At 44.3% G+C, this 20,217-nt stretch overlaps 1 protein-coding gene across 6 annotated transcripts in view; it reads left to right on the top strand.

Moving 5' to 3' along the window:
- HHAT (hedgehog acyltransferase) overlaps positions 1 to 20,217 on the top strand; it is a 306,739-nt gene that overhangs the window by 61,541 nt on the left and 224,981 nt on the right. For 5 of the 6 annotated variants that reach the window (XR_007148118.1, XM_047840389.1, XM_047840387.1 and 2 more), the window contains exons 5-7: positions 5,838 to 6,032; positions 8,377 to 8,586; positions 16,501 to 16,672. Coding sequence is in view for 5 of the 6 variants with exons in the window: in XM_047840389.1 (XP_047696345.1) it covers positions 5,838 to 6,032; positions 8,377 to 8,586; positions 16,501 to 16,672 (577 nt within the window). In the remaining variant the exon portion in view is untranslated. The remainder of the gene's footprint in view (positions 1 to 5,837; positions 6,033 to 8,376; positions 8,587 to 16,500; positions 16,673 to 20,217) is intronic. The other variant, XM_047840391.1, reaches the window with a different exon arrangement.

Raw genomic sequence — 20,217 nt, 5'->3', positions numbered from 1 at the left:
GGACTGAAAAGTGTGGTTCCGTGGCATTGGCTGAAGTGAGGAAACTAACCTCTGGAAGGCTGTGGTCAACAGTGTTCTCTGCCAGCATTTTATTGAAACCACACACCTAATAGGAATCTCTTGTGCTAACCAGACTCTTCTTCCTCCATCAGTGCGTATCTAAGGAGGGATGGAATTGGCTTTGTTTGGGCCCACTGGCCTTTGCTCCCAGGAGAAGCAGCTAGAATGTGGTTGTTGGGACTCTGGGATGGTTTTGGGTTTTCCCTCTTTGTTTGGGGATAGATGTGTGTGTGTGTGTGTGTGTTTGTGTGTGTGTGTGTGTGTATGTATATATACACACATACATATACACATGTATATATATCCCTCCCCAAAATATATAACTATATTTTTTAGTAGCAGCTGCAATTGATGATGTAGTATGTAATAAATTATGGCATACATAAGGATTATTGATTGACTTATTTCTCAAACAATTGCCCCCACTGAGTGGTTTCTGGGCAGATGTACAAAAAGAATTCATAGACAGCAAAATCTGGTGTAGTTGCCAACAGTTGTCCTCACCAAGGCTTTACCCTTTTGCTCTTCCCGATGGAGGTAAGCTAATGAGGGAACCATGCAGGCACATCCTTTTATCATTCGGTGCCTGCAGCACAGAACAAGCTGAAGTGGGAGAAAAGTAAGGATGTTGTAAGAGGGGGCATTGCCAACCAGCTCTTCTTGTGGCTGGGTCTTGACTCCCAGTGAAGAAGATTTGAAGAAAAGGAGGGTGAGTACATAGTTTTTCCTCAGGGGTGGTGATTTCAGCCTTGGAAACACACCAGTTTAGGGTTAGTCTCTCTGAACCCCCCCCCCCGCAGTGGGTGGGGTGATGGGTAACAGATTCTATCACAGATGTCTGCTTTCATAGCTTGGTGCCTGTGCCCTATCGGTTGTAAACTATTTGAGATTTCCCCCAGCACAGGTAGAGTTGTAAGAGACCCCTGTGATGGAAAACAGGCAGTAGGCAGGGAGATGTCAGGTGACTCCCTCCGTTCCATCTGCACTGGCAAAGCAGCCTTTGTTTATAAGGGGTTAAGCAGTAAGTAGGGACCTTGGAAAACAGCAGATTTTCATGTTAGTGGACTAAACAGCCCCAAATTTTGGTGCTAACTTCTTGTTACTTGTTAGTCATAACTACTAGGTTAAGTCCAAAGACTTGGGGAAGCATATCCATCGACCACATCTACCCACCCAACTGTTCCACCATTCATTCATTTATCCCGCATTTATGGAGTGCTTGCTATATGCTAGGCACCATGTTAGATTCTGGGCTTATATTACTGTAATTTGAACAAGGCAGGATATTAGCCTGTGAAGGGGGACTATCAAGCAGAGAGTCCGTAATGGGCCGTCTTGAGAAATAGTTCAGCATAGACACAGGGAGCAGTGGGAGCAGAGGGCAGGTGGCCGACCTGCTTCAGTCTGGGGCAGGAAGCACTGTGTCCCATGAGGAAGGCTACTGCATTCTCAGTTTGCTGTTTTGTCAACTGTCACAGAAATGTAGTTTCTTTCTGATTGTTTGCTAGACTTTTAAAAGTTTCTTCTCTTCCCTCACCTGCCTTTTCATCTTCTGTTAGAAACTGAAGAGCCTGGAATAAAGCGAGTGAAGGGGGTCAGGAAAGTCCCATGCCTCAACAAAGTTTGCCCAGCCTGTCGTACTCTCGAGCTTCAGGTTGCCCACACTTTGATGCTTTTTGAAAGAGATTTGTGAATGCAAATTAAAGCCACAGTGAGATACCACTGCACACTTGGCAGACTGGCTCAGATGAAACATAGTGACAGTGCCAGATGCTGGTGAGGACGGGAATAAAATGGAGCACTCATACCTTCCTGGTGGAAATGCTGTTTAGCAGATTCTTGTAGAACTAAACGTGCAACTACCATGCCACCCAAACAATGCACTCTTGGGCATTTATCCCAGAGAAATAAAAACTTATTTTTACACAAAAAACTGTACACATATGTTTATATCACTTTTGTTCAGAATAACAAAAAACTGGAAACCCAGATGTTCTTTAACAGGTGAATGGTTAAATAAGTGGTGAGGCATCCATAACATGGAATACTACACAGCAGTAAAAAGGAGCAAACTTTAAATACCCTCAGCAACTTGGATGAGTCTCCAGGGAATTACACTGAGTGAAAAAAGCCAACCCCAAAGGTTGCATACAATTCTTCAAGTAAAATTTTAGAAATGGGGAAGATGGTAGTGGTTTCCAGGGGGTAAGGATGTGGGATAAAGGGAGTGGGAAGGGGGTAGTTGCAAAAGGGCAACACAAGAGATCCTTATGGCGATAGAACTATTTACCTCCATCTGTAAAGATAAGATGTTACATATCTTTACTGTGGTGGAGACTGAGCCTATACCCGTGATAAAATTATATGGAACTAAACACACACACACATACAAAGGAGTATAAGCAAAACTGGGGAAACCTGGATAAATTTGGTGGATTGTAGCAATGTCAATATCCTCATTGGATATGCTATGGTTTTGCAAAATATTACCATTGGGAAAAACTGGGTGAAGTGTAGGAGGGGGGATCTCTTTGTATTATTTCTTATAACTGCAGGTGAATCTACAACTATCTCAAAAATCTCAAAAGCATTGTATAGAATTAGAATTTAAATTTCTAAATTAGAAACATCACAGCCCAGCTTTAAATTAAGCTCATGTTTTGTGTACTTTACTTGATCAAAATGATTCTTTGTGCCTTCTTCTCAAGTGGCCCATAATTTCCAGTCATAATCATCACTTAATTTAAACAAACTGGGATTTTGTTGACTCTTAGGTGGATTTTTTAAAACTTGAGCTTGACATAGATTATGTGTGTGATCAAAACTGTGTATCTGCTCAGGTTGCCCCGAAAGCTTGGGGGAAAAAGTCTTAAAGTCCTTCTGGCGAGGAATGAGAAGTCTTGTTTTTGAATAAAACATAACCCATTTTATTTTTGATTTTTGAAAAGTTAAGTAGTTCCCAACATATTTGGTGTCAGAAGCTTAATACCTGCTACTTAAGCATTTTCACTAAAGAGGTAGACAAAAGTTTGATAAATACAGAAGCACTTTTGGAGTAGATATCGGTGAAACAGGCCTCCCTAGGCCTTTGCATATGAAAATGGTCTTTGAAGCACTTGGGGAAAGACCCCTTCCTCAGGCCATCCAGATGCAGCTTGTATGGGTGGGCAGGGTCACTCTTCCATTTCTAGCCCCTCTCCAGCTGCCACAACCCTGGGATCATTACCTGAGCCAAAATCAAGAGTTGGATCCTTAACTGGGGTGCCTGGGTGGCTCAGTTGGTTAAGTGTCAGACTTCAGCCCAGGTCATGATCTCACAGTTCGTGAGTTTGAGCCCTGTGTCGGGCTCTGTTCTGACAGCTCAGAGCCTGGAGCCTGCTCCAGATTCTGTGTTTCCCTCTCTCTCTGCCCCTGTCCTGATTGTGTTCTGTCTCTCTGTCTGTCTCTCTCTCTCTTTCTCAAAAATAAGAGTAAACATTAAAAAAAAAATTTAAAAAAGTTGGATGCCCAACCGACTGAGCCACCCAGGTACCCCCTAATTTATATAAGTTTTAAAAAAGTAAGTATTATTTTTATCTTTTTCTTTATATCACCTGTCTGCCATGGATGCCTCGACCCACTGGGGAGAATGAGTAGATAATATGAGGGCTAGTGGAGAACATGAAGGCAACGTGAGAGTGTTTTCTGTGCTTCCTTAGAATGGTATTAAATGTGGTCTGCCTGTCCTAGATGGCAAGAGGAAGACAGTGGGGGATGAGAATTGGGGACAAACATGTGGGCCTGTACGGTAGCTTTGGTGGGCACCGTTAAATTCACCAGAGAATCTCCTTCAGCTTTTTCCAAATTGAAGCCCCTTAGTCTTTGGTTAAGTTCCCAAATGAAAGCCAAACAAACAGGCTTCTTCCAAATGGGTCAAATAACACTTAATAAAAGTGTAGCTGTGTGTATGTATGTTGCCATGTGTGCGTGGAAAAGGATTCCTGGTGGTAAATGCTGTGGATTATGTTGGAAAAACCTTTTTTTTTTTTTCTCATTTGTTAAAACTACTTCCTAAAATGGTCTTTGGCGACCTTGTTTCTTATAAGTGGACTCTGCCCAAAGGTGAGTATTTGGGGGAAAACCTGAAGCAAATTTATGTAGCTGTTTTCTGTGGGCAGTAGGATGGAAAAATAGTAAAACTGAACTGCAGTTTTCTCTGATTTTCTTGGAACTTAAAAGTGGCTGACCTAGTTGCTCATTCAAAATGTTCTCTCTTGGGCTGGAGCATAGGTTTGGGAAGGGATGGTACTTTGGCAGTATTTTGGAAGAGTTAGCATGTAAGGATGAGATTTACAGTTTGTGGTCCACATCTGTCTTTGTCTTAAAGAATTCTTCTTGTTTTCACAAGGAGACCTATTTCAAGCCTTCCCAACTTTTCAATGTGGTGTATTCCTGGAAACCATATATTTTTTTTTTTATAAAAAAAATTTTTTTTTTTAACGTTTATTTATTTTTGAGACACAGAGAGACAGAGCATGAGCAGGGGAGGGTCAGAGAGAGAGGGAGACACAGAATCTGAAACGGGCTCCAGGCTCTGAGCTGTCAGCACAGAGCCCGACGCGGGGCTCGAACTCACAGACCGCGAGATCAGGACCTGAGCTGAAGTCGGCCGCTTAACCGACTGAGCCACCCAGGCGCCCCTGGAAACCATATTTTTAAATGTACACCAGAAAGACCCGTTGTATTTCCCTCTAGGACTAGACAACTAGTATTGGTCATGTTCTTACTATGTATGCAGACACTGTGGAAAGCGTTTTACATGCATTAAGTTAATCCTCATGAAGTACATGCCCTTATCCTAATTGTACATATGAAAAAACTGAGGCATGGAGAGATGAAGTCACTTGCCTGGGGTCACACAGGTAGTTAATGGGGATATCAGGATTTATTTGGGCAGTTGGACTTCAAAGCTTGAGTAATTAAACCCCTATAATATGTTGCCCCTCTAACAATGTTAAAACAGTATTGTGGTTTTAAGTAAGGATTTATCAGCCAGATATGACCAAGAATATGTCATAAAAGCAAAGGCATATTCATTTAGTTATTTACTGTCAGTAAGTATAAAACTTTATAATTGGATAGAACAACATTCTGATTCTCCTAAAATGCGAATGAACATGCCAATCAGATTGACTATACAAAGGTCTCAATATTGTATAAAGCAGGTAAGATATACTTTTTCTGTAAACAGTAAACAATACGTTAGTAAAAATACACTGAGATATTTCACTGTAGAAATCTGGTTTGGACCTTAGAAAGCCATTTGTGGTTTGGTTGGCTGAACTGTCTCAATGAAGCACCTGAGAAATGTGTACAAATACTTTCTTTTACCTTCACGTTTGCAGGATGGTGTACGCAGGGTTCCGGGTTGGTGGTTTTCCCAACGGGCTTCTGGCTTCCATAGTGTCTTTTGAAAAGTCGGCTCTATATCTTGTTGTAGGATCCAGTGGTCTGGGTGGCTTTGGCTGAAGGCAGGAAAGTGGCTCCTTCTGGGTGGATCTGGTGGAGTTCTAGGGTAGGCAGCCGTCACTCTAGGGCTAATGTGGAAGGTCCTTCTGAAACCTGTTTGGGTTTCACTAAATCCCCAGGGCAGTGAGAATAGTTTGGTTAATGAATCAGTAAGCATTATGCTTCTATGTAGAACCTTTAATAGCAATACCCATTCACTCACTCTTTTCTCTTTTCCTCTCTGCCCTCTCCCTCTGTCTGTCTCTCACTGTGTCCCTCCCTGTCTGCAGCACAGACCCTGGATCCTGGGGGCTTACGGAATGTGGGCCTCCTGGTGTGTTCTGGGGGCCCAAGGCACGGCCATAATTTTTCTCCACACCCTCATCTCCTTCTGCGTGGCCCAGTTCCAGTCGCAGCTCCTGTCATGGCTCTGTTCTCTCTTCCTGCTCACCACACTGAGGCTGCAAGATGTGGAGGAAGTTAAGGTAAGTGTCTCTGTTTTACCCTTGAGAAGGAGAAGGCCCCTTTAGAAGTGCTCCCATTGGGTAGATGCCTTTGTTTTCAGCCAAGAGTCAATTGAAGAATCATGGTGGGGGTCCCCCTAGTGACCATATGGGGTTGATGCATGTGAATCCGGGTGTGTTGCCTTCTGGAATCTTGTCTTTTGTGTCTGACCCTGTCTTAGCCCTCTAAGGTTGCCCAGGGCTGACCTTCTACCTCTTTTTCCAGTGTGGGTAGGCATGGATGGTGCCAGATGTCATAGGAACAGAGGGTAAGGAGCAACAGGAAAAGAAAGCAATAGTCTTCTCTGCATTTAACAAAAAAATCATCTGTAGAGTGCTCTACAATTTATGGGGAACTTTCACATGCCTCATCTCATGCAGTACCCATGATAGTCCCTGCAACAGATAAGGAAGGTATTTTCCTTGCACAGAGAATCTTGGGAAGTTTTGATATTCTTTCTTTAGTCATTGTGGCACTGAAAGTCTTGTGGTATCATGGTATCTTTACTCTTGTTCACATGATCATTCATCCATTGACTTAGGTGATAGCACTTACGCACTGTGGGTCGGCACAGTTGCAGGAAAGATGAGCCAGTGGATGACTTGGTTCCGTGTCTCTTCTAGTAGCTGTGTTTCCTACGCTTGAAACTGGAGGCAGTCATTTAACCTGAGTCTCAATTTCATCATTTTGAAAATGGAAGTAGTATGTGCTCTATCTTCCACGTGGAGTTTCTCTGAGCCTCTGATAACATGATATATGTTGAGTGATTTTGTAAAAACTGTAGCATTTTGAAAATTCAGTGGTATTTCCTGTTATGCTATTTTAATTTTTCTCACCAACGGATTGGGGCTAACACTTTAAGCACATATGTCAAAATCTGGACTTGTGAGAGAAAGTAGGGTAGTGTCTCCATCTTAACAAAAGAGACTTCCCACAATGATTAACTAGGTGATCATTTAAATACATGGGTTTAAAAATAGATCTGCAATGAAAATAAAAGAATTCACACCTAACTTTTTGGGGACCTGGCAAATGTACAAAACAGACTCCAATCATAATTATCATTTGTGTGGCAATAGTTAGCATCAGTTATGGATGTTGGTAGTGACTAAACATTCCATTTATTATGCAGACTAGAGGTTTGAAAAATACTGCCCAAGGGAAAGAAATGAGCAGAAACTACTTGCTTTGGGTTTCCATGCTTTTTTATTAAAAAAAATTTTTTTAATGTTTATTTTTGAGAGAGAGATACAGAGAACGAGCAGGGGAGGGGCAGAGAGAGAGGGAGACACAGAATCGGAAGCAGGCTCCAGGCTCTGACCTGTCGGCACAGAGCCTGAGGCGGGGCTCAAACCCGTGAACCTGAGCCAATCATGACCTGAGCCAAAGTCGGACGCTTAACTGCTTAACCCACCGAGCCACTCAGGAGCCCCGGGTTTCCATGCTTGCACTTGTTCTCCTAGTCTTTCTCAGTGGCTGCTGAAGGCTCAGACATGCAATAGAAACTCTTCACTGGTTGGTTTTTCTGTGTAAAGTTGTAAAAGTCCTCCCATGGATCACATTAACTATTCCTTTCTTTGTCCCCCGTTATATCTGGTCTGTATTCCCATAACTTGTTCTTCTCATTAAAAAGGCAATATATATAATGGCAAATGTAAAAACATAAAGATTATAAAATGATCCAAATTTTACTCCTCCTAGTACTGTTAAGATTCTACCGCATTTGCTTCTTGTCTTTTATTTCATACATCTTTTAGTACATGCTTGTTATGTCTTATCTCGTGCTGCATTGTAATTATATACTTACATGCCTATCTGCTGTGTGGGAATTTAGACACCTCGAGGGCAAGGACTATTTTTCTTGACTGTGTTTCTAAAGCTTATTTGGCAAATAGTTCTCAACTACATGTGGAGCCAGATTAACAGAAGAGCAAAAGGAAAAATATGTTGAACACGGGAATCCCATGTGACATTTATAAGCCTCTCTTTGCCTTCAGTATTGTTGGAAGAACTGTCCAAGTATCCACTGGCTGTAGCTCATCTCCATGTCCCCCACTGGATGAATCTGATGCATATCTGGGCAAACTCTCATCACCGCACACGAGGCCTAACGCTAAGTAGATGAGCGGTGTTAGAGACGCTCTTCCGCCCACTGCTCATTAACTCCTGGTTTCCATTCCCACTGAGATTTACCTGCTGCCCAGTGGTGGAGAAGCCCCCTGTATGGTACAGCTGCTCTCTCTGTGGAAGCGGTCTCCTTCCCAGGGGACCGGATGGCATCCCTCCTTGACGCTCCAGAGTTGTCCTCTTCTTGTCACTTTGCAGAGAGGGTGGTACCAGACGGAGAACGAGTACTACTTGCTGCAGTTCACGCTGACCGTGCGTTGCCTGTACTACACCAGCTTCAGCCTCGAGTTCTGCTGGCAGGAGACTGAGAACAGCTTCTACTCCTTTCCCTGGCTGGTGGCCTACGTCTTCTATTACCCCGTCTTCCACAACGGGCCCATCCTCAGCTTCCCAGAGTTCATCACCCAGGTAGAGCCCGTGGGGGGACTGGATCGGTACTCCGTCCTTGTTGGCCATGGCCATCCATGAGACTCCTGAGGCTTTTCATTCTGGGGTGCCCACAAATTTAAGACCTGTTTCTGTTGTGACTTCTTAGGTAACAAATGAAATACTTAGGAGAAATAAGTATTTGAAATACAGATCAGCCTGTCTCTGGGGCATGTTGGCTGTAGGAACCCCCCACCCTGACTCTTCAGTGGGTGCTGGCAACCAGGATTAGTTACTGGGCACAGAAAGGAACTTAGGGGTGGGTATCCACTGCCAGGAAGTCCCAGGGAAAGACAAAAGTGGATTCTGGTGGTGGTACTGGGAAAAGTAGAAAGAGATACTATCTATGCTGTTGGTTGGAAAATATCATGTTCTCCTTTATTGTCACAAACTGCTTATGAAGTAACTGCCACCGCCTGGGAATTGTTCAGGGGGACCTAGATGAGCCAACAGAGTGCAGGTAGAGAGCGTTTCAAGGTAACAGTGTGTTTTGGGTCCAAGTGCCTGTTTCTGTCCAGGACCCAGCTTCCCTACAGCTTTGTCTGAAGCTCCCATCAAGCTACCTATGTCATTCCCACCTCACTTTCCCTCCTACTTAGAAATTCTGTTCTCATTCTATAGCTAGCCTCATGGAACATGTTCATGAAGTTAATAAAAGTTTAGTAATTGATAATACCTAAAGCCTGTGTTTCTCAAGGGACATTCCTACCTCCTGTCACCAAAACAATCTTGATGGAGGTGAGAATATTAATACATATGTCCACATGTACATGCACACGCAGTACAACTCATGTACACATAAAACACAGCACATGCACACGCACACATGTACACATACACATGCCTGGAAATGGGCTCAAAGTGCAGGGCCAGCAGCAGTGTTGCATATTTCCAAAGGCGAGCATGTCAGGTGCCCCCTGGAAAAATAGCAGGGTTCTTAAAAATCTCGTATTCTGTCTTAAAAAAATCCCCCGAAGTTATTCTTGTACTCAAAAGTGTACTTCTGCATTATAACAACAATGTACAGTTTTAAAATTGCCAGTTAAATTATTTAACTTTTTTTTCTCCATAAGTCTTCAAGTGAAATGGATATTCCAGGCAGATACATGTTTGGCATACGGTTTCTCATACCTCAGTTTGGGTTACATAGGATCATTCTTCTGTCATGAAGTATTTGAAGATTGTGTTTGAAAATTATGTTTAAAATGATTGTGTGAAAGATAGGTGGTTAGTGATGGCAGCTGATCTTCTAGCTCCGTGGTTTCCAAAGTGTGGTCTTTGGATTAGCAGCAGGAGGAACACCTGGGAACTTGTTAGAAATGCGGATTCTTGGGCCCCACCTCAGATCTGATTCAGACATTTTGGGGGTGGGGCCCAGCAATGGGATTTAATGGGCCTTCAGGTGATTCTGATGCCTGCTGGTGGTTGAGGGGTTGAACTGTCCTAAGTTCCTCAGTAGAGTTGGGGGCCAGAGGGTGGGGGTGACCAAGTGCAGTGTGGGTTCAGGCCCTCCAGTTTCATCCTGTAGGGACTCTGGTTGCATCTCTGTCTTACCCCTCTTTTTCCATTCCTTTCAAAATGGTAGCACTTGCTAAAACCAGGAAACTCAGAAGGCAAATTGAAACATTTCTGTACGATCTGGGAAGATGCATAGGAAAGTCGGTGTAGAAATGGCAAAATGTTTAGTAAGCTGCAGGACAAGTAAAAGCAGCCGAGAGGTTTCTGCAGTTACAGAAGGTCTTATGGGGCACTTACCTTCTGTGAGAGAAATGTGTCTCAAAGGGGAGCAGTTAACCAGGAAGCTAAAGCTAGTAGTGAAAGAATTCTTTCAGGGGGGCCAAGAAGGAAGGGGCTGCACTCCCAAGAGTGGGAGGAGGAGAGCCAACTGGAAGACCTCGTAAGCAACGTTTGTGTGAGTGAATGAATAAATGTCACCTAAAATGATAATACTGACTGACAGTCATGGTTCTTAGGTGGTCAGGTCAGCGAGAGCCAGAGAATGAGGCTGTGCCACCAGGGGGCAGCGGAGCCCCATTGTGGAAACCAACTGGAAGGGCAAACTCTGGTTGGTAAAATGACAGTATTAGGCACACCCTGGGGAGAATGTATCTTTCACCCAGTTTGTTTGTGTGTAAATTGCATACACAAGATGAGGGAAGCATAGAAGAGGTGTCCTCTGTGAGGTAAGGCATGTGAGATTTGCACACTGATCGTGAGCAGATAAAAATCTGCCTGTTAAGAGGCTGCAGGGCCTTGACTTGAAGGCCCTCTCAGATGGCATTTGCAGTTTCAGGAACATATGCCCTGCTTATTTTTCTTCTGTGGCTGGGGGCAGGTTAACAAGCAGAGGCACTTTCACACAAGGCTTGTTTATTCACTTAGCTTGGAGCCTGGGGTCCCCACATCTTTCCCTGAGCAGGTGGAATTGTGCAGGGGGGGGGGCTGGTGTGGGGCAGGACAGTGAGTCTGAGTGTGGTAGGGCCAGGGGGCTTTTCCTTGCTGAGGGCTGTGCTCCCCCTGCCTCCAGGGGAGCATGGTGGTTAAGAGCAAAGACCCTGGAGCCCAACCCTACTGTTACGGGGTTTGAATTCCTGCTTCTCTTTGGCTAGAGAGCATTTGGTGAATTGCTTACCTTGTTTGTGACTCAGTTTCCTTATCAGTGAAATAGGAAGAATAATAGTATCTCCCTCATAGGATTGTTCTCAGGATCACATGATTTTGTATAGGTAACATGGCTTAATGTGTAAACACTACGAAGTATTAATGATTACTGTTATTGTTGTCATTAGCCGAAAGTGTGTGACAATTCTGGGGTAGGTTGTTGGAGGAGGTCTTGGACAGAATGTGATTGCTGGTTGACCCGCAAGCTGAACCTAGGCAGTCAGAGCTCCTCACCCCTTCCCCTGTCCTTAGAATGTACAATTGGCCTACCATTCCCCACTAGGAGCTGTTTCTGGGACATAGACTTGAGAATAGGGTGTCATCGAGACTCTCTGGACTGAATATGTGACTGAACCTAGTTAAGGCCTCTATATAAACTTTTAAGATTTGGTAGGCAGGTGTGGAGTTCTTGCAGCCACCCCAGCCCAGTCTTGTATAGAAGTTCTCTGCTTATTACACTGGCCACCTACCAATCTGGAGTGGCCTGCCTCTTTCTTCTGTCTCTCCATGCCCTCTGTGTATAGGGGCCGGTTTTAGATTCTACCCCAGGAAGCTCCCAAGGTTGTGAACTAATACAGTTCAGGCCAGAACCAAGACTCTGGGTGACCTGTCACGTAGGTGGGCACAGCAGTGGGGAATTCTGGGCAGTGGCCATTCTTGGCCTTAGAAGAGGCCAGTTGTATTGACTCTGTCTCTTCGGGAGAGAGATGTAGGTTGTTGCCGCATGTACCGGGGTGGGCCCAGCCCTTGAGTGGCTGGGGCCTGTGAGAGCTGGGCAGGCGGGCAATGTCACAGACATGCTGCTCCGGGTTTGGGGCGGGCTCTGGCTCTAGAGGCCACCTGGTATAACACGGACTGAGCACTTGCTCTCAGCCAGGCCTGGCATGTGCCAACTTCTTCATCACCAAGGCCACAGGCGGAGAGAGATACCGTTGTTACCACTACTTTATAGATGGTAACACGGAAACAAAGAGAGGCTAAGAGAATGCAGATTGGGGTGGAAGGAGTACAGATGTGAGCCTTGCTGCCAGCTGGGCAGCCAGTCCCTCAGGAGTTAGAGGATGCCGTGTGGCCCGGTGGACATCTGGGTCTGGAGGTCCTCGTCCTGTGGCAGCTGCACCAGCTGTAGGTACATCTGTTGTGACAGAGACCCCTGAAAACCCCTGGCCTGGTCTGGATGCCTGGGGAGGGGCAGGGCAGGGCTGATGACAGAATGCTTTGTTGGGAGTAGGGGGTGTAGTCTGTGACCATGGACTAGAGAGATGCTCCTCCATTGCAAAGGAATAAGACACCTGGCTACAGTGCCCTTGACCCAAGGGTAGAGGTTGGAGCAGATTTGGCACAGTCGAACATTGGCTCCAGGGAAGGCTTTTGTTTGGTGCTCTTAAACATATGTATTATTAGTGTGTGAAGGAAGAGTACCTTTAATCTTTGAGAACTGTCATCTTTAATCATCAGACTATCTTTGAAAGGCTTCAATATTCCTTTTTATGCAATTTGCATGAAATGAGGTTTTAAAATATAACATGTTTTAAAATGCATTTGGCAGATGAGTTAATGTGTATTTTTTAGTGGAGTCTTAACTCAAAATTCCCATTGATGGTGGTTTCCAATGGTCTTACGGTTGGCACCCCCCGAGGTTTGAGATCTCTGAAATGAAATGCTCGCACACAGGCAAGAGAGCAGCCCTGCTCATTAGGGGAGCTGTGTATGGCATGTCTTTTATTCCTGCTGGATCGCCAAGGGACAAATGCTGAATTTTTTTAAAAGGGAGTCAACTAGATTGAAGTTACAAATGGACTGCAATTATATGACTCTAAAGAAAGATGAATAACTTTTCTTAAGTACAAGCGAATAGAAGGAAACTGGATTGTTTTCCTTCTCCTGTATTCACTTATACGATTAAGGAATTGACATTTCTGTTACTCGGAATGAGGAGGCATCTGGCATCAAAAAGGGGGCATTGTGGAGAAGAGTCCAGCCCTTCTGGTCCAGTGGTGACACGTAATTATACCTTATTAAACCGGGTAGAGAAGTTTTGCCCTGAGGAGAATAGGTAAGCCATTATTGGGAAGCCAATCAGCCACAAAATGCACCTCATGTTTCTCCTTAATTATAGATATTTGTGTCATTTTAGACTGCACATTGTTTGGGGAAGCGAAGGCAGTCCTCTGAACTGACCTTGAACAGTGATTGCCTGGAGCTAAGAGGTGATTAGGTAGACATGTTTTCCTGACTGCCTGGCTGGTGGCGGCGGCGGGGGGTGGGGGGGCTCTGTGGGATAGGGCTGCACCCCTAGTGATGCTCTGAGACCTCAGGTGTGGGCCTGGTCCTCAGGGGACCTGTGCTAGGGTAGGCTTGCGCTTAGGGGCCTACAGGCCACGTGCAGAGAGCTGCTTTTTTAGAATCTGGGGACATTTGGTTGTTTGAAGATTGTGTTCTGTCAACAATGCTTTTGAGGCCATTATCACATTCAGCCGGGGACTTGCTTCCCTCCAAGAGTGTGGCACCAAGAAAAGCCCACCTGTGCTCTGGAATGGTGTAGGTGCCTCTTCCTGTCTTAGCTCTGCTGATTGCCTTGGGTTGAACTCTTCTTCCAGCCTCCACAGACCAATGGACACTATGTTCATAATTGTTTCCTCAATTGCTGATGGTAATTAGATCAAAATGAATTTGCTTTAGAGAGCTGGAAAAGAATGAACAAAGAGGAACTCAGTACATAGATACTGAGCAACAAGCAAGGTGGGAAGTTGAGAAATAAATATGGGTCTAGTGTAGGAGAGAGAGAGAGAATACTTACCCATAGAGGATTTCGGGCTGCCCAGGGGAGATCCTGAAGCTAGATGGTTTTTAGAAAGGTGAAGAAGTAGAGGACCTTGCCTCTACTTTGGTCATAAGCAGAGAGGACCAAAGTCTTCACAATATCGTGAAGTTCCATTACTTTTCCCCTCGATAATAAAAATAACCAATTGTTAAAAGCAACCCAAAAATCCTACCAAAAAGAGTACAGTCACTGTCGCCATTTTGGTATGTATCTTTCCAGTCTTTCATTATTTATACACATTGAAAAAAATAGTTTAACGGCTACATAATATATTGAGGTGCACTCATGCATTTTACCAACCTCCTACTCTTGGACATTTGAGTTATTTCCTTTTCTTCTCAATTCAATAATGTAGACATGAATGATTGGGCAGGTAGGCGTTTCTGCATTGGAGTTTTATCCATCCATTGGCCTACAGATCCATTGTGGTAGACTTTATACAGTCTTGGAGAGCATGCACACTTATGGTATGCATTCAAATGAAAACCACCCTCAGTTTATGCCTGGTAAGGGATGTGCATTGGGTCACATAGTTCAGCTGTGGTTGTGTTCGGCTGTGATCTGTATGGGTCTGCAAAGCCCTCATATGCCCAGTGTTCCTTCCTGGAAAACTCTTCCCAGGTGGCCTGGTAGATCCCTCCCAGCAGTTACTGTTGGTTCTAACAAGGGAGGTTGGAATGGCTCAGCAAAATACCTTTCTAAGGCCATCTGTGGACAGGTAATGGAAAAAGGAAATTCCTGTTGGTTTGATCAATTTACATGGAAAATATTAAACCAATGAGCTTTCCTTGGTGCAGCTACCCAAACAGATGGTGAAAGGGAGCACACCATTCGTGCAGGTTATTGTAATGCCCCTGGGCCAGCCAGAATTTCTTCAGCTGGCTTCTTGCTGTGGGAAGACAGTTTGCGGAAGTGGTAGAATGCATTGTCAAAGTGGAATAAAAATACCCACCCTGGTGTGCAGGTTCCCCCTCCTCTCTGAGGGCACTGCCTCGCACTCCTCCTGACTGTAGCGGGACTCCTTGTGCCTTTGATGTTCAAGGAGCCTGGAAGCCAAAGAGGCCCTAAGAATGGGCCTTACCTGTTTTGTGGTGTCTTGAGCCCAAACCGTCAAAAGCTAAATCAAGCCCATTTCTTCTGCCAGCGAATGTTTGCAGATTCTACTTCATCATTTATGCATTAAATTCGCCTCTGTATTACATAGCAGCCTTCAGTCTAATAAAATCTTGTCAGAGCAAGATCCAGAAATTGACCTGCTCTCTCTTGTTTTTGTACGTTTGTCTAGTGGTGTAAGTCTGAAATTGATGGACTTCACGCAAATTTTACAAGATGCTTCTGCCTTTCAGCATCTATTATGTATTTTAAACTATTGGGCGTCCCTAAGCAGCGGGCAATGGGGCAAGCAAGACCCAGAGCCTGGCTACTTTGACTCAATATGTCCACACATATTGAGTGAGCTCAGTAGTTTGTCGGTGACTCTGAACAATAAGAACTTCTTTCTTTTACTTTTGGTGTTTGGCTCTGAACTGTGTCCTAATTCTGCCCTGTAGCCAGTAGTCTGGGATGCCATGAGGGAAGAATGTGAAGAAAGGCAGGAGGAGGCACATCACTTATCAGATACTACCAATTAGCCAGTGCTTTTTATATGCCAGGTGTTATACTCAGTACCTCTTCTGTGTTACCGTATTTAGTCATGACAATTTTTTTTTTCATTTTATATATGAGGGAAACAAGCCTCAGGGAGATTAAGTAACCTGCTCAGGATCACACAGCCGTGTGGTTTGGGCTAGAATTGGATCCCAGTTCTGACTGTAAAGTCCATGTTCTCAGCACTGCCTGCTGAGCCAGAGATTTGTCCCATGTAGTGTCCCTGTTTGCGTTTATTCTGCCTGTTTCAAAAACAACTTCAGGTAAGACGACACACCCACATCTCATTTTCTCCTTGTTGCCAGGTTCTGTGTCTCATTCTCCCTTTCTCTTACCAGTCCTGTGCCCCTTCCTGACTTGACCTTACTTTTACCAGCCTTACATGTGGGTGCGTGATGGATGAAGACAGGCCGGTGACACCTGGGCCCAAAGAGACTCCAGAGTCCTGAGGAAGAGAGACTGTATCAGATCTTGCCCTCCACCCTGGCTTTTTGCAGGGCTGTTGCCAGGGATGGAGGGATGCAGAACCCATCTTGGTTCTTGGCTAGCTTGTTGGCCCCACCCTGTTCTTACTCTGGGACAGAGTTTTCGGTCTTGGGTGTGACTTTTTCACCTAAGAACAATGAATAACTAAACCAATCCTCTTTTAGTAGATATATGAATAAAATTTGTGAGAAGTATGCTAGAAACATTGTCTAGGGGACTATTTGAAAGATGCAAACAGTCCACACGCAATCTAATGACTTCTTTTGTTTTTACTTTAGATGCAGCAGCAAGAGTACTGCTCGCTGAAGTCCAGCCTTTCGGCCTTTGCCCTGGGGCTGGGTCGCCTCCTCTGCTATTGGTGGCTGGCAGAGCTGATGGTTCACCTCATGTACATGCACGCCATCTACAGCAGCGCCCCTCTCCTGAGGGCTGTCTCTTGTTGGACCTTAGGTAATTGTGGAAATGACTGTCGGGAGAACGAGCATCAAGAGTCAGCTTCAGAGTGAAGCTGGACCGGGGGCAGGCGGGGTGTAGTTGCCTTGAGCAAATGCTCTTTTTTTTTTTTTTTTTTTTTTTTGGTTTTTCAACCTTGTTCGTCTTGTGGCCAAGACGATGCATGTGTGAAGTGGCTGGTGGATGTGAGGGCCAGGCTTTTTGGTCTGGGAGCCGAGGATGGTAGGGATCCCTTTTCATCATGGAATCCTGCTAAGCTTGGCTGGGTCTGCATCTTCATGGTGTGGCCAGCACTGGACTTAACAGCGCGTAAGAGATGCGGGGGTGCAGGGGCAGCCTTTGAGTCCCTGCAAAGAGGTAATGCTCCAAGACTGAGTTGTCCTGTGGTATTCTTTGTGGTTCTTGTGTATGATAATAAAGAAACAAATACGAGCTTTAGAGTCAGACAGACATGGGTGTGAATCTCAGCTCCACGAACCACTAGTGGGCAGCCTTTGGCAGCTTACTAAACCTCTCCATAGCTTCATCTTAGGAGATGAGCAGACTTGCTTTTGCAGGTTTTTCTTCCCCTTACGTTGATTTATTTTTGAGAGAGAGAGAGCGAGAGAGTACGTGCATGAGTAGGGGAGGGGCAGAGAGAGAGGAAACAAAGAATCCCAAGCAGGCTCCACACTGTCAGTGCAGAGCCTGATGTGGGTCTCGATCTCACAAGAGAGATCATGACCTGATCCGAAGTCAAGAATCAGACGCTTAACTGACTGAGTCACCCAGGTGCCCCTGCAGGGTTGTTTTGAGGATTAAATAGAGCCATGCAGGTGAAGGGCTTAGCTCATACTGGTAGGTAGAATGAATGGTGTGTGCCCATGTATGTCCCTCTATTGCCCCACCCCTTTTTTTGTCTATGCAAGTAGGTGGAATGGAGGTGATTTCCTAAGCAGGGCGCAATTTCTAGTATAGGACTTGTCTGTGGAGAAACCATTGTTCTTTAGTTCTCTGGTCAAAACAGCAGAGACCATGCCCCTTTCTGAACAAAATCTCATTTCCTTGTTTGCTCTCCTTTTAAGAACTCCTGTGGTAGCTGAATTCAGCCCTGTGGTCTGACCTCTAGCCTGTAGCTCCAATGGGAAATGTGTGATCTTCCAGCCAGATTAAGCCGCTCCCCACGGAGGGCAAGAGTACAAACCTGATGCCTTATCTCTTTGGTGATTTATAGATTTTTTTAAAAGTCTTGATTGTCCTTGGTATCACACGTGCTTAATCAGAATGTTTTCAAGGGAGATATGTTTTAGGGTTGGAAAAATACTGAGTTGTTTTAATTACAGTTTCTTTATTTCCCTCAAACATATCTTTTTTTATAGTTGGAGGGTAACTAATGTAAAGTTTTAATGATCTGCTTAGACAAACAGAATAGGATTAAATGTTGACATGCTAAATCAGATCCCAGTTGTACTGCATCCAAATTAAGACACTACCAGTTTGGGTGATTCTAACTGGGAATAACAGAAAGCACAACTCAAAATGGGGTTTAAACAAGGAAAAGCTGTTATCTCGATGGTCAGCACCAGGAGCGGTAAATCCAGGGACTCCGAAAAGTCATCACTGATTCATTTGGGGATCTGTCACTCGGCTTAAGAACTAACCAGATTCCTAGAAGCCCTTTGTTTACATCTGCAACCCATCACCTTCTGTCACCCTCTCCTGAGTTTTGGTTGTGTCATTCATTCCCTTTTTTTTTTTTTTTAACTGAAAAACAGAGACTTTATTTTTAGAGCAGTTTTAGGTTTATAGAAAAATGGAGAGGAAAGTACGGAGATGTCCCATGCATTCCCTGGCCCTCACACGTGCACAGCCTCCGCGACTACCAACGTCTCCACTGGGGCAGTGCGTTTGTTACAGCTGATGGACCTACATCCATGCATCATTATGACCTGAAATCTATCATTTATATTAGGATTAACTCTTGGAGTTTGTGGTACAGTTTCTGGGTTTTGACAGATGTATAATGACATGTATCCACCACTGTAAGGTCACAGAGTAGTTTCACAGCCCTGAAAATCCTTGGTGTTCTTTCTTCTCATCCCTTCCTCCCTTCTAACCCCCAGAAACCACTGATCTTTTTATCATCTCCGTAGTTTTGCCTTTTTCAGAATGTCATGTAATTGGAAACATACAGTATGGAGCTTTTTCAGATTGACATCTTTCACTTAGAACTATTATGCATTTAAGGTTCCTTCATGTCTTTTCATGGCATGATAGCTCATTTATTTTTAGTGCTGAATAATCCATTGTCTAGATGTACCACAGTTTGCCCACTGAAAGACCTCTTAGTTGCTTCTAAGTTTTATAATCAGGAGTAAGTGTGCTACAAACATTCGTGTGCATGTTTTTGTGGGGATACAAGTTTTAAACTCCTTTGGATAGAGACTAAGGAGTGCAATTGCTGGATTGGATGGTAAAGAGTGTATTCGGTTTTATAAGAAACTGCCAAACTGTTTTCCAAAGTGGCTGTATCATTTTGCATTGTCACCAGCAATGAATGAGTTCCTATTACTCTGCGTTCTTGTCAGCATTTGGTGTTGTCAGTGTTTTGTATTTTGGCTACTCTAATAGCTATAGAGTAGTATTTCACTCGTTTTAATTTGCAGTTCTCCAGTGACATTTGACATAGAGCATCTTTTTCCCCATCAACAACATATCCTTTCATGATGTCTGTTAAGGTCTTTTGCCTTTTTTAAAATGGATTTTCTTTTTTTTTTATTGTTGATTTTTTTTTTTCAACGTTTATTTTATTTTTGGGACAGAGAGAGACAGAGCATGAACGGGGCAGGGGCAGAGAGAGAGGGAGACACAGAACCGGAAACAGGCTCCAGGCTCTGAGCCATCAGCCCAGAGCCTGACACGGGGCTCCAACCCACGGACCGCGAGATCGTGACCTGGCTGAAGTCGGACGCTTAACCGACTGCGCCACCCAGGCGCCCCTTATTGTTGATTTTTAATGGTTCTTCGTGTACTTTAGATAACAGTCCTTTATCAGACAGATGTTCTGCAAATATTTTCTCCTAGTCTGTGGCTTGTCTTCTCATTCTATTGGCAGTGTCTTTCACAGAACAATAGTTAAAAAATTCAGTAAGTTCAGCTTATCAACTCTTTTTGTCATGGATTATGCCCTTAGTGTTGTATCTAAGAAGTCATTGCCACATCCAAGGTCATCTAGATTTTCTCCTATGGTATCTTCCCAGAGTTTTATAGTTTTACACTTTACAGTTAGATCTATACTCCATTTTCAGTTCATTTTTGTGAAGGGTGGAAAGTCTGTGTTTAGATTTTTTTTTCCATGTGGATGTTCCAGTACCATTTATTTATTTATTTAGTTAGTTTTCTTTATTTTTGAGAGGCAGAGAGAGACAGAGCGTGTGTGGGGGAGGGGAAGAGAGAGATGGACATACAGAATCTGAAGCAGGCTCCAGGCTCTGAGCTGTCAGCACAGAGCCCGATGCAGGACCTGAACTCACAAACCGTGAGATCATGACCTGAACTGAAGT

Source organism: Prionailurus viverrinus, chromosome F1 (genome assembly GCF_022837055.1).
Source record: "Prionailurus viverrinus isolate Anna chromosome F1, UM_Priviv_1.0, whole genome shotgun sequence".
NCBI classification, from domain to species: Eukaryota; Metazoa; Chordata; class Mammalia; order Carnivora; family Felidae; genus Prionailurus; species Prionailurus viverrinus.
The sequence above is the reverse complement of the archived record's forward strand: the minus strand, read 5'-3'. Positions and strand labels throughout refer to the sequence as shown.